Source organism: Pantherophis guttatus, chromosome 11, assembly GCF_059756535.1.
Source record: "Pantherophis guttatus breed Tessera chromosome 11, ASM5975653v1, whole genome shotgun sequence".
Taxonomy (NCBI): domain Eukaryota; kingdom Metazoa; phylum Chordata; class Lepidosauria; order Squamata; family Colubridae; genus Pantherophis; species Pantherophis guttatus.
Window position 1 is genome coordinate 21,432,695 of NC_142073.1, and position 14,434 is coordinate 21,447,128.

The following is a 14,434-nucleotide window of genomic DNA, read 5'->3' on the forward strand; positions in this document are numbered from 1 at the left end:
CTTTTCGACGGCGAGGAAAAAAAAGAGAAGGGTCCGGTCGCAACCACGGGGACACGCTCGGTTTACTCGCGAGGAAAAGGGCCCGATCCAGGTGCAGGTTTTGGAGATGCCACCTCCTCGGGAGTAAGGAGCCCCCCAACAGGACTTGGGACGCGCAAAAGCAACAGTCCACCTGCCTCAGGCCACCATCACCCCGCGCCCGGCAAGTACAAGCAGTCCTCGATTTACAGCAATTCGCTTAGTGACCGTTCAAAGTTACAACGGGATCAGAAAAACAGGGACTTCACCCTTTTTCCCATTTATGAAGGTGGCAGCATGCGATCAAAAGTCAGACTGACTCGTATTTACGACGCTCGCAAGTGTCCCCGCGTAATCCCCTCCTTGTGACCGTCTCACAAATCAATGGGGGGAGCCAGATTCACTTTTTTTTTTTTAATTTGATTTATATGCTGCCCTTCTCCGGAGACTCAGGGCGGCTTACAATGAGTTAAGCAATAGCCTTCATACTTTTGTATATTTATACAAAGTCAGCTTATTGCCCCCACAAACTGGGTCCTCATTTCACCTACCTTAGAAAGGATGGAAGGCTGAGTCGACCTTGAGCCTGGCGAGATTCGAACCAGCAGTAAATTGCAGGCAGCTGGTCTTAATCACAATGCTATCAGTCTGCTGAGCCACCAGGCCCTTAACAACAGCCGTCTTACTAACTTAACCATCGGAGTGGCGATTTGCTTAACAAATGCGGACCCAAAAAGTCGTAAAACGGGGCAAAACTCACTTGTAATAGATGCCTCACTTTTAACAATAGAAATGTCGAGTTCAACCGTGGTCGTAAATGGAGGACAGATTGTAAAAATAAAATTTAAATTTTAAAAAAAACTACCCAGTGCATGAGTTGTGCAGTGGCCAGAAATGGGAGAAGTAAAGAGGTACCCCCACCCCCATAGTGCAATGCTGGTGCTGAGCTGCGGCCGATGGGAATTGGAGTCCAAAACTCCGGAAGGGTTTTGAGCTGAAGCTCAAATTGGGACATGCATGGGAATAATCGTCCAGTTTTGCACCGAGAAGGAAGTTTAAAGTTGAACGAGTCGGGGGTCTGTGCCAAGCACGGGCGCAACACGTGTTTGCAAAGAAGCAACTCCCCTTTCTCCCACAGCCCCATCCTCCCCAGCCGGACCGGGTTTTTTTTTTCCCCAGACCAATGCAATTACAGCTGCCCTCGAAAAAGCGAGGTGAACGCGAGTCACGCACAACACGTGTGAATCCCAAAGCGCTTTCTCCCCCCCCCCCGCCCCCCCAGGAGGCAACTGGACTTTCTGGATTTTCTTTGAAGACGTTTCGCTTCTCCTCCAAGGAGCTTCTTCAACTCCGGAGCTGAAAGTCCAGTTGCCTCTTGAAAAAGCGCCTTTGCTTTGGGACCACCGCGTGACCAGGATGGCTGAGAATCTCCATCAAGACGTGTGAATGCAATCCCATCCTCCAGCCAGCTTTCGCTGACCCGCTTTAAAGCACGTGTGTAAGCTCTTCGGAAGACAGTTGCCGGGTGATGTTACGTTTACCCAGCAACACGCTTTTAAGTTCGATTGGTCTCCATTCCCACAACGCCCCCCCCCTCCTCCTCCTCCCTCGAACGAACGAACGGACCCCAAACTCGGCCAAAACTTTTTAAAGTTTTTAGCACACGTTGCGCAACCTTTTGCAACGAGGCCACCTCTCCTCCGATCCTGGTTGAGTCGGGTCGGTTACGAACCCGGGACAGCCAGGTCTGTGGGAACTCAAAAAAAAAAAAAAAGGAAAAAAAGGAAAAAAGGGGGGGGGGAAAGTGGGCTTCCCACTCCCTTCCCCACCACACCACCCCGGCTTGGAAAGCCCCATCCCACTCTCCCAAACCCACGGGAAGGGGGGGGAAAAAAAGAAGAAGAAAAAAAAAAGTTAGGTTTGAGAAAAGGAGACCACGCCGAGATGCATCCCGCTCACTCCTCTCTCTCCTCCACCGCCGCGCATGCGCAGCTCCCCGCTTCCCCTACCCCCCCTCCCCGTGAGCACAAAAAAAAAAACCCCTTCGGCGCGGCTCTCCCTGTCCTGTACCTTTTTTTTTTTTTCCCTTCCCCTTCCTTTTAATGGGCGGGCGGGGGAGGGAGAAAGAGAGGAGAGTGGGCGGGGCCCGCGCACGCGCAGCGGGGAGCGCTGGCGGGTTTTCTCGCTCCTCTGGCGCGCGGCGCCTCCGCCCCCCTCGAATTCTCCTCAGAGGCTCCGAGACGCCTCAGCGGCGGCGGCGGCGTCGACCGTTGGCCGGGCAGGCAAGCCGAGTGTGGGGGGGGGTTTCTCCTCCTTTCTCCCGCGCTTTTCCGGCTCCTCGTCTCGCCGCCAGCCGGCTTTTTTTCCCGGGCGTTGAGGGAGGAGGAGGAGGAAGAAGAGGGCGAAGGAGGCGGCGGGACGTCTTTGCTGGTCCGCCCGCCCGCCCGCCGGCCGGCCGGCTGGCCGCGGCGCCTCCCGCGCACCATGCCGCGCGTCGTCCCGGACCAGCGGAGCAAGTTCGAGAACGAGGAGTTCTTCAGGAAGCTCAGCCGGGAGTGCGAGGTGAGGCGGCGGGGCGGAAGTCGAGGCGGCGGCGGCGGCGGCTCTGGCTTTGCCCGCTCCCATCATCCCCAGCCGAGTCCCCGCTCGATTGGTGGGTTCCGGATTCTCATCATCCCCAGCCAACTTCCAGTTTCTGGGTTTGGGATTCCCATCATCCCCAGCCGGGTCTGCGGGATCCCCGCTCGGTTGGTGGGTTCGGGATTCCCATCATCCCCAGCCAGACTTCCCTCCAGTTTCTGGGTTTGGGAGTTCCATCATCCCCAGCCGGGTCCCCACTCGGTTGGTGGGTTCGGGATTCCCATCATCCCCAGCCAGACTTCCAGCCAGTTTCTGGGTTTGGGAGTCCCATCATCCCCAGCCGGGTCTGCGGGATCCCCGCTCGGTTGGTAGGTTTAGGATTCCCATCATCCCCAGCCGGGTCCCCGCTCGGTTGGTGGGTTTCGTCATTCTCATCATCCCCAGCCAACTTCCAGTTTCTGGGTTTGGGAGTCCCATCATCCCCAGCCAGACGTCCCGCCAGTTTCTGGTTTTGGGAGTCCCATCATCCCCAGCAGGGTCTGCGGGATCCCCGCTCGGTTGGTAGGTTTAGGATTCCCATCATCCCCAGCCGGGTCCCCCGCTCGGTTGGTGGGTTTCGTGATTCCCATCATCCCCAGCCAGACTTCTCTCCAGTTTCTGGGTTTGGGAGTTCCATCATCCCCAGCCGGGTCCCCACTCGGTTGGCAGGTTCGGGATTCCCATCATTCCCAGGCAGACATCCCGCCAGTTTCTTGGTTTAGGAGTCCCATCATCCGCAGCCGGGTCCGTGGGATCCCCGCTCGGTTGGTAGGTTTGGGATTCCCATCATCCCCAGCCAGACCTCCTGCCAGTTTCTTGGTTTGGGATTCCCATCATCCCCAGCTGGGTCCACGCTCGGTTGGCGGATTCGGGATTCCCATCATCCCCAGCCAGCTTTCTTTCTGTGGTCCTTGTTTCTAGCTCTGTCCCTGGAATTGCCCTCATCCCCAGGGTGCTGGATCCCACTTCCCTCCAGTTTCTGGGTTTCCCATCACACCCAGCCAGCCTCTGGTGGTCCTTCGTTCCGTCTCTCCCCTAGTTGTTGGGTTTCATGATGGGAACATCATGCCCAGCCAGGTTTCTCTCTCTAGCCCCTCTTCCCCCAGTTCCTGGGTTTGGAATCCCATCATCCCCAGCTAACCTTCCCTCTGTGGCCATTCATTCCATCTATCTCCACTTCAGTTGAATCCCATCATCCCCAGCCAGCCTTTCTTCTTTGCCCCTGGTTAGGTTTTGACTTCTCTCTTTCGCCAGTTTTTCTTTTTCCGTTTTTCAGCAACTACAAGTAGTCCTCGATTTACCACTACAATTGAGACCAAACTTTCTGTTGTTGAGTGAGTTCCATGCCCTTTTACGACTCTCCTTGCCATGGTTGAGAAGTGAATCGCTGCAGTTGATAAGTTAGTAACCCAGTTGTTAAGTGAATCTGGCTTCCCCTTTGACTTGTTAAAAGGACGCAAAAGGGGATCACGTGACTTAGGACGCAGCAACGGTCATAAATATGAACCGGCTGCCAAGCATCTGAATTTTGATCCGGTGACCAAGGGGATGCTGCAGGCCTTGTAAATGTGAAAAATGGTCTTAAAGTCACTTTTTTGTAACTTTGAACGGTCACTAAATGAACTGTTGTAAGTTGAGGACTGTCTGTGCTTCCTTCTCCCCCCCCCCTTTCTAGGTTTTTGATGTTGTCATGCTCTCATGTCCAGCCAGATTTCCGGTGCTGCTCCTGGCCACCAGCTCCTCCTTTCCCTCCTCAAACTGGTGTTCTCTAAGACTTCCATTATCTTCAGCCGGTTATCTTTTTGCAGCCACCTCACCTTCCCCCACTTGATGATTTGCAAACAAATGGGCTGTTGATCCCCATCATCCCCAGCCAGTCTTCCTCTTGTCTTCTCCCTCCTCCACATACATTGGGCTTCTGCCTCCCATCATTCCCAGCCCGTCTTCCACTTTGCGATCCGAAAGCCAGCCCTCCTCCCATCCTCCCCTTTCATCCCAAACCAGCTTAGCCCTGTAACCCAGCCAGCCTCAAGCGGTTGGGCTTTGGGATTGAATTCCCATCATCCACAGCCGCCAACAAGCTCTGCTCCTGGACCCCTGCCTTGCCTTAGCCTTCCCCTAAACTGACGCCTTTCCGATTGGCAGAGCTACAGTGATCCATGTGCGGAGAATGGCAGAGGGAATGTCATGCCTTTGGAGGCACCCCCATCTGACTACATCAGTTCCAGGGACTGGAAAGCCCCCTCTCTTCCCCCAAGCTTTGCTTTGGAAATCGGCTCTCCCTCCCCAGGCAGGCAGCTGTCCAACTGAAGTTGTGTTCTCGTCTGCAGTGTAAAGAAGGAACTGAGCGTCAGACCTCATCCTGCCATGGTCATCAGTTTAGAGATCCTTGTGGATTGCAGTTCCACTCCGTCAGATAATAAAGCGGTTGGTCTGTGAAGTGCAGAAGCATGCTTTTTCTGTTGCTGGGAAAGAGCTAATAATGGCTACCCTGCTGGAAATGGAACTAAGAAAAGGAAGCATTTGGTCTTCCTTTGCATTTTTGCTGGATTAAAAGCTGTGTTGCAGGTATCTTACCTAGATTGAATTTTTCTTATAAAAAGTGTTTTTATCTTACTTTTCTTCAGTTGAGAAAGCTTTGGGTGCTTTTGAATGAACAGGTTGCCATCCTGTATCTGTGCAGGAAGGAAGCCCCATCATCTCTCAGAAGTTACAGCCTGTCTCATTCATTTGTACTCCAGGGAATTGATGCCCTCCAGATGTGTACTGCTCCAATTCCCATCATCCTCAATCGGTCTAGCCAATCCTGTGCAGCCTGCTGATGATGGTATTTGGTGCCCTACGGAAGGTTCTGAAGTTGGGGAAGGTTTAAATTATAAACTGAAATAAAACCCATCATGGATAAGATTTCAGCCCCATTTCCAAGTATTTTTACTTGGAAGTAACCCCACTCTGCTCCCTGCCCCATGCAGGAGAATTCTTAAAGTTACAGTTACATGATAGCATGAGCCTCAAGGGCGAAAAAATTAAAGGGGATCCTTACTGAATTTAGGGATGTGAAGCTTCTTCCTGTTTCTGTTTTGTACACACAACTGGTCTGCAGGGCTCTGTTCAGAAAGAAAAAATTGCTTCTCCCCCTTCCCCATTCCATTAAAAAAAATTTGCATTGCTGTTGATTAGTTGGAAAGTTGAAGAATAGCTACCTTCGTCTTCTGTACTGATTACTTTTCATGGATAATGATGTTGAAAAAAAGATCTGCTTTACAATCAGTTTAGTTATGACTCAGTATAATTGATGAGATTATTTTATAAGATGGTAATAGTACACTTCTACAAATGTTAATTTGAAAGCAAGCTCTGCTGTTTTCATTGAGTTTTATTCTATACTAAATGGGTTTACAATTGTAATTTAAATGAATATGATTGTAACAATGCACAATGGAAGAGTGGTGTAAAATCCACTTTAATTGTCTTGATATTATATGTATTAGAGCGATAGTTGAATGCAAGGATTAAGAGTTAAGTAATTGCATTTGATTGCATTTCTGGTATTAGCACAGCAAATTATGCTTTTGCCATCCTTTTGTATCATTCAAGGGTGTTTATTGATACTAAGTAAGACAAAACACTCACTGTAGTGTTGGTATATTTGCTGTCTGTATATCGTCCAGACAACTAATATTTATCCCAGATTAAACTCAGTTGAAGATGATCCTATATATAATTGGGGTAATCAGCACTAGTAAGCACCACATATTCCAGAAATTTTTATTCCTATACCTTAAATATGCAGATTGACAGTAAAAATATCAAATGCTGAAGTTGTCAAATTTAAATTAACTAGAATTAATAAAAACTCACTTTCTAGCACAAGAGAGCTGGATGCTATTTTAACTTTTATGGCAACAAAAATTATAGTGGGAACTTTCCTACAATATTTCTTAAAGTGTCATGTTGTGAATATGCCCCAACTTCCTTATGGACACATTTTTCTCTAGTATATTCCTTATTTTATACACCCATGCAGCTCCTGTTTCTCTTTTTTCATTTTCTATTCTTAGCATCCCACTGATCTCTGGCATTTATTGCCTCACATCCTACCAACACCATTAAAACAGAAGTTCAGTTTCCTTTATGCTCTTCATTTCTGTTACTGGAGATGGGCCTTCTCACTTTCTTCCTTGCTGTTCCCCAGTTGAAAGGGAGACACATGGAATATTCCCTCGGCCTTAGACACCACATGCAGTTTAAGTCACCTATTATTGCAATATAACCTTTATGTGGATGTGCATTTGCACTAATCTTAAATATCTAAAATATGAAATCAGTAATTTATCATCTGTTAGGTTACTGCAAAGGATATTTATTTTAATAGACCGATTAACTGAAAAAAAGTTTAGTATATCTCTTCATATTCTGCTGTCAGTTATGTTTATGCCTTATGATCTTCCTACGAAGATGGCTGGAATTTTGTTTTTTATGGCCATAATCCCATCCTCTGACTGAAAAGTTCTGTAACTTTAGAAGGGCAGGCCTCTTTTCATGTATTTCTTTGCTTCTTAGGCAACCATGTTCTATTTTCTTTCTCCCGACTCCAATAATTTTTCTTTGCCCCTTATAGTTTGCTGCAGCACCTGGATACAAAAGTGGTAAAGTAAAAATTGGGAATTCTATTAAAAAAATTGTGTTAATTTAAAGTTGGGGACGGGTAGTGGCATTCTGTAACGATACTTCAGAGTATTGTCCTTGCTTGGCTTCCACAAAAGTAATATTCACATTCTAACCATCATCTCTGCAGACTTGCCCTTATCTCTTTGTTGGTACTGTAAAACAGGCATGATTCAATTTTTGATTTAGCTCCTGCTCTTTGCAGATTAAATATACTGGCTTCAGGGATAGACCACATGAAGAAAGACAGGCCAGGTTTCAGAATGCATGCCGGGATGGACGATCTGAGATAGTAAGTTTGTGCATTTATATTTTTCTTTAAGGTACTTGTGTCTTCAATTTCAACTGATTGGTGACTCAGGACAAACTGCATGATTTTTAGGAATCTAGCCCATTTCCTATGCTAGTTCTGAGCTGTTAGCATTGTTCTTTCTCGCTCCCTGTACCTTTCCCTATCTGCTTGCTGCACAATGTGTGGGGATTAAGATACAGATTAGATAACTAAATCTTATTTGAAATAATATAGAATGTGAACTAATTAAATCCAAATTTATAATTTAAAACACATCCTATATAGTACCAAGTTAATGTTACCTCTTCTCAGAGTTTTTTGTAACAGTTGTTACATATAAAAGTTAGAAAAATATCCTTCAATTTGCCTTCCAATTCACATAAACCCAAAAAAAAAAAATTAGGATTGCCAACATGATCGCCAACGTCCGATGACAGATATGGCACAAGAAGAAAAAGAAGGGGAAAAAATAGCCATTTGCATTTTTTTTCTTCTGTGTCATACATTTATTTAAGCAAGGCATGATGTTACTGTTTATCTGTTTACTCATACTTTAATGGCCTAACTCTAGGCATTTGAGGTGGTTTAGAAAAGCATGTGCTTAATTGGCACTTTTTAACAGTTAAATCTCTGTCTAGGTTCAATTACAATAGAGTAAAAATTGTAGAAGAAATCTAAACTAAATAAAAGTTCATATGTTATCAAAAACACTGATAACTTTCTAGGAGGAAAAACCCTCATCAATAACTATTGCTAGGCAGGAAGGACTGAAAAGGGGCTTTCAGAGAGATAAATTCAAACTGTAATCTATCTTTATTTACACTAACAAAATATGTAGCTAAATGTGGGTGAAATGCTACCATAGCTTCTGTACCTAGTTATTTTTGATATTAAGGGTTTTTTTTAGCTTAGAACACTTCTAAGAGCTTGGTTACAGGAAAGATTTGTCAAGGCTAAGGACTATTGGATGCTAAAAAGTACATTATTCAGCCATGTAACGACATAATGTTGATTGTTTGAAAGGACTGCATGGAATTCATGGCTTGATTTTAGTTTCTGCTTCGTAATTGTGATCTATTATATAGTAACATGATGTATAGTATTTAGTTATATGGATTTTTTGTATCCATTGTGATCTTCAGGTGTACTTTTAAAACAGCAAAGAGGATAATCGTATATTTTATGTTGAATGCTGACATAGATACTTGTAAGTGAATATACCCTGTGGAAGCTTTTATCTTTCACAAGAGTCATAATTAAACTAACTTTTGCTGAATTGATATTCAGTAAGTAGCATGGGACTTGTTCGTTTAACAATATTTTTCCCATTAAAGATTGGCCTCTTGATAAGGTCTGTCTTATATAGCAATAAGGTTACCTTCTACAGATCATGGATTTACATGCTCTGTACAGTAATATTTGTCCTGAATGAATTAGTTGCATGCGGTCTACACTTTATTTATTATAATAAAGCATGCCATATTATGACAGAGCCTAAAGTTTATACACTAAATTCTCACTATTATCAAGATCCGAACTTAAAGAAGAGCTGTATGGTTTTTTTAATTAACTCATCCTGTTTCAGCAGAACCTGACAAACTGTAGTTAATCTAATTGTAGTTTAGATTTTGAATATAGATAGAAACTACTACTATTAAAACAGCATGTTAAGAGTTGGCCCAAAGTGCATAGATTTCTCATTTGGATCCATACTTTTCTTTAGTTTCCTTTAATTTTATGCTAGAGTAAAAAATAGTCCAATTCTATCAGAATAAAATGTGTTTAATTGCACACATTGTATCATATCAAGTATCTAAGAAGACAGTCCATTCTCAAGAAAGTTTTATGGTACACTGTTTGAATTTTTTTAATTGAACGGACTTTGAATGCAAGTCATTTTTCTAACCTTATTAGCACAAAAAAGACAAGTTCCCAACAATTACTTTATTATGTCTGTTACTAATAGAAAGGACTGATTTGTTCCTGTGTAAATGCTATCTTTCCCACCAGTCTCGCTCTCGAATTTTAAGCCTCTTAAAGTTGTTACAGAGTTCTAAAACAACAACTGTTTCGATAAAATAATCTGGAAGAATGCCATCTGGCTCAATGGTTGCTGAATATTTTAATTTATTTTATGGACAAATTTCAAGACTGTATGTGGTTACTTATATTTATTTAGCAGCTCATTCATGTGTTTTTAATGCAAAATTGGTAATAAAGATAGTTTGTTTACTGTAAACCTTGTGTCTAAAAAATTAACAACGAATCCTCTGACAACCTTTGTAGGTTGCAAGAAAGTAACATTTTAGTCTCACTTCGCAACTGTATTGCAGACAAATTTGAATGTATTATTTCTGAGGCATTATTTCACTTGTTCCATTCCTCCATTTTTAACAGAGATCATAAGGAGATTCATCTTTATTCCACATGTCTTACAAATGTAGTCTTCTGAATACAGTGGGATTCGCTAATCTGTATTTTGATTCTGTCACTATGCACCTATAACAAAAAGATGTGGCATAAAGTCAGCCCTAAGTAGGAAATTCCAGTTCCAAGGAGAAAAAAGAGAATTTCCCATTTCAGGCTTTATCAGCCTAAACCGTGAGGCTTGTACTACCTGTGACCCTTTTTCTTCTCATCCTCTCTATGATATTAATACCTAAAAAACCCCTTAAGGAAGTATTGAATCTCAAGGGAGGCTACTGATTTGTTGTCTTATTTCTTGGAATCATATTGATTTAAGATAGATACACAATCACCTGACTTCGCTGTTAGAGATATTCTGGCAAATGGTTTGCTCCCTTACAAAGTCTGTTTTATTCTCAAATTGATTCCTAAAGCACCATTATATGCATTTTGAGACTGTTTGTGTTTGCTTGTTTTCCTTTGGCATATAGTTTGCTTTGATCCTGGCTTTCAGTTTTTTAAGAAATACATAGAGCTGTACTTACATACATATATACAAATTCTTGACTTCAATAGAAAGGGGTTAATTAATATTTCTGGCAGCATATTTGTAACTAATGTTTTAATGAAAATGTTACTTTCAATATCTGCATTCATTTTCCTTCCTGCTGTTGGAGTTCCTCTAGTCAGCTTGTGCAATATACATCAGTTTTGTGTTCCTCTATTTGTGTGAGTGATGGAAAGAATTTGAAATTAACAGAAGTTTCAGTAAAGAATGCTCAACCTTCTGCTTGCTATACTGTACAGCTCCCCACATGATTTAAAGTAGTAAAGCAGAGGTAAATCTAACTAAAACTGAAAGCACTTTTTTATAAAATTACCAACAGCAGGAAAATGTACCTTATAAAACATTTGAGTGCTAAAAAAGTTATGCAGGAGTTTCAGACGGTACTTTGAATTTTAACGTCTCCAAGAACAATTTATAATGAAAGTATTGATTCCATATAAGTATCTTATTTCTCCAGCAACCTGTAGCAAATATTGTCAAAATGAAATCAGATGTTTGTAACTTAGTACTTAAGAAAAATGGTGAGCGCATGTTTTGGACTTTTGAGTATTCTCTACGCAGTTCAGCTTTCAGACATAAAACTGATGTAAAAATAAATGAGTGCTTGCATAATTTATGTAATGCCTTGCTCCCTGATCCTGTTTGTATTGATTTTTCTAAAAGGCTTTTGTGGCCACAGGAACCAATCTGTCTCTCCAGTTTTTTCCGGCCAGCTGGCAGGGGGAGCAGCGGCAAACACCAACCCGAGAATACGTTGACTTTGAAAGAGAGGGAGGCAAGGTAAGGACAAAAGGGATAGATGGCAGCCCTCTAGGCCTGTCTTCCAGAAGTTTTAAAACCCCAAAACTTTAAAGCATTATGTGGAATGAATGTGCTATGTCTTACACATATCAATTTTTATGGAGACTAGCTGCTTGAAACTCTGCTGTTATCGAGCAAATGGTCCATGCTATCTGCAAAATGTTCTGAAGCCTCACATTACTGTTTCAGTAACAGTGCTATAGATAAATTTGTATCTGTTTATAAAGAATATTTTTTTCTGCTTGTTAGGAGTGTGTTATCTCCAGTGGCCTTTAAAATATATATTTTTTCATTATCAGACCTTGTTTAAAATTCGTATACGCAATATTGTCCTTAAGAACTGCAAAAGAACTCTATAACCCTGTGTAATACTCCTTTTGCTGAACAGTGAAATATACATGGCATGCAAAGATTTTGGTTGGATGTCAACAGATGGCAAGGATGTGTTTGTTAGGGTATTTCTGACAGCATTCAGAACGATCAGATTCCAATTCAGCATTCAAATTATTTCAGTTGATAGTCAGCTTAACATATGGCAGCTCATCTCCATAGACCTAGGAAATTCTTGTAGAAAAGAGTACATATTAGAAAACACAGATAATTGTATTTGTTTTTCTTTCAAAAGTAGCCAGTGAAAATAATCCCACCCTGAATTTGAAATTCCATGTGTATTTTTAGAACCCCAAAATTGCATTGGTCTAGTTTTGCCTAACATTACTATGTTTTGCCTATCAAAATGCTTAGTGTGGTTACAGTAGATAAAATCTGCACAGAATGTATTTGATTAACTGTACCTAGGGCAAGCTATTTTCAACCTAATATAGGAACAAAATAAATTATTGTTCTTCATTATTGAGTAATGTAAAATGTAAAAGATAAATTTGCTTATAATTCTCCAGATGTGTGTGCTTCTTTAATAAAATATATATTGCTGTTTCACCAATCCTTTTTTTTAAATCAGAAGAAAACTCTTCATCTGATTTTTTTCTATACATAGACTTCTAAGAGGAATTACATTAGAACAAAAATTGCTGTTTTCTTTTGCACAAAGTTCCACCATTTAGCATTTCAGCCTTTTCCTTGTACATAAATGCACTTGAATTATTGGAACAGGTCCGAAGCTTCTCATTTTAACTTCACCTCTAGACAAATATTGGTCATAAAAAATCTTAAGTGAGGGGGGGAGTCATTCAGTGACATATTTCTCATGATGTTTAATTTGTCACAAATGCACATAATTAAATTTGCTGGCTTTTCTATGCAGTCCTTCCCAGTGCACCAAAACCCAATGGAGCCTTGTGTTGCTATTTTCCTGCTGCTTTCCATAATTTGGGTCTCTCACTGTCGGAACCAAAATACTATAGTGGCAAGTAGAAATTGGGAGCTAATAACAGAAGAACTCTAAAATACAATCACTTCTATTTTCACTTTTCCCTGGTATATTCAATTTGGATTGAATTTTTACGTGGAAAACAACCGCTCTTAATTTTTTAGCCCTGGATTCTTCTTTGGTTGCTTACAAAGCACAACTAGCAGGCTTTGGTTTGGTGGTGGGTTGCATTTTTAGGATTCTGGAGCTAAACTGTGCATATTATGGATTGTATTGGTGAGAAATCCTTGTGTACTTTTGTAAGTTACCATACTGATCTTTGTGATTGTAATTAATAAGAACATTTTGTTAAATAAAAGTTTTCTTTTTTAAAAAAAACTATTCTGCTAAGAGTACCACTTTTGAAATAAGCTTTTAAATTGGCAACGTTAAAGTTTGGAGATACATTGCTTATAAACATACTGTAATTGAACTTACTTTACAATTGCCCTTTTTCATTTTCAGTGTATTCACTTAATCTGTTGTGGGATTTTTTTTACTTTATTTTAATCTGAGTAGAAGAGAATAAACTACAAAGAAGCCCTGATTGCTATTAACTTTTCTTCCACGGTTTGACAAAGTCCTGTAATGAAATATTAAGCTTTATTATTCTTCATAAATATATTGGGACAATCATAATGCCATATCTGTTAATTTAGATTTTGTTGTTGTTTATACAATATTATTTACTTTGTGGAAGAAGAAAGCAGCTAAAAACATGCATTGCAGTATAATTGCCCTTTTGATATTTATCTCTGGTTTATGTGATTTCCAACTGACATTAAGATGTTGCTTATTTGAATTAGTAGTGGAAATCAGCAGGTTTTATAAAAACTATAGTAATTATGGCACTTGTAAACTCATAGAACATTAAGTATGTCTCCTGCTGGTTCCTTTGTGTGTCTTTCACTATCTGACAATGGAATACTCAAAAGTTACCTTACCCAGTATTATATGTGAGGGCTTAAAAGGGGGTTACGGTGTATGTGTGAGAAATAATTCAATTTTCCGATTTTTGTGCACTCTGCCCTTAACTATGGCTCAAGCAGCAAGCAATTATTCTAACATAAAGAACAGTAACTACTTAACTGTTTGCTACATATATATATTGTATCATTTAGTTCTATGCTACAGGTTTTCTAAACTTGACACAGAGCCTAATGAATAGAATTGTTCATTTTAACAAAAGTGGCACATTAAAGCATTTTGTACTTGAATAGTTAATCTTGTCCTGTATGTAGAATTTATGTATACAACTTTACAATGTCCACCTGTCTGCCTCAGAATATTTATTTATTCGAATTTCTATACCGCCCTTCTCCTTTCGGACTCAGGGCGGTGAACAGCCAGATAAAAAACATCTATACAAACATCACGGTTAAAAAATAAAGTTAAAATAATTTATAAATTTGGCCCATAATTTAAAACTTGTCAATTTAAAATAAATATTAAAATTTTAAAACTAACCCTAGAATAGAATTTCTTCTTAATTAGAAATTTAGCTTTCAATTGTAGATGCACTATTGATATATTCCAATTGCTTTATCATAAAATGAGAATGCAGGAAACACTTCAATATCTCTCTGTAATGCAACCTTCGATCCAGCAGTTCCTCATCCACTTTTGGTGAAAACAGTTGCAGCGGCTGAAGTATTGCATGAGATATTTTAAGTGGTGAAACTTCTAAGTGCCT

General features: G+C 41.2%; 1 protein-coding gene across 4 annotated transcripts in view; it reads left to right on the forward strand.

Moving 5' to 3' along the window:
• The first annotated feature begins 2,016 nt into the window (after positions 1–2,016).
• The window catches only part of CBFB (core-binding factor subunit beta), a 45,012-nt gene continuing 32,594 nt past the window's right edge, over positions 2,017–14,434 (forward strand). Inside the window, exons 1-3 of one of the 4 annotated variants that reach the window (XM_034425479.3) lie at positions 2,017–2,580; positions 7,511–7,597; positions 11,235–11,351. In XM_034425479.3, the coding sequence (XP_034281370.1) occupies positions 2,503–2,580; positions 7,511–7,597; positions 11,235–11,351 (282 nt within the window). In that variant the 5' untranslated portion in view covers positions 2,017–2,502. The remainder of the gene's footprint in view (positions 2,581–7,510; positions 7,598–11,234; positions 11,352–14,434) is intronic. The other 3 variants (XM_034425477.3, XM_034425475.3, XM_034425476.3) reach the window with 3 other exon arrangements.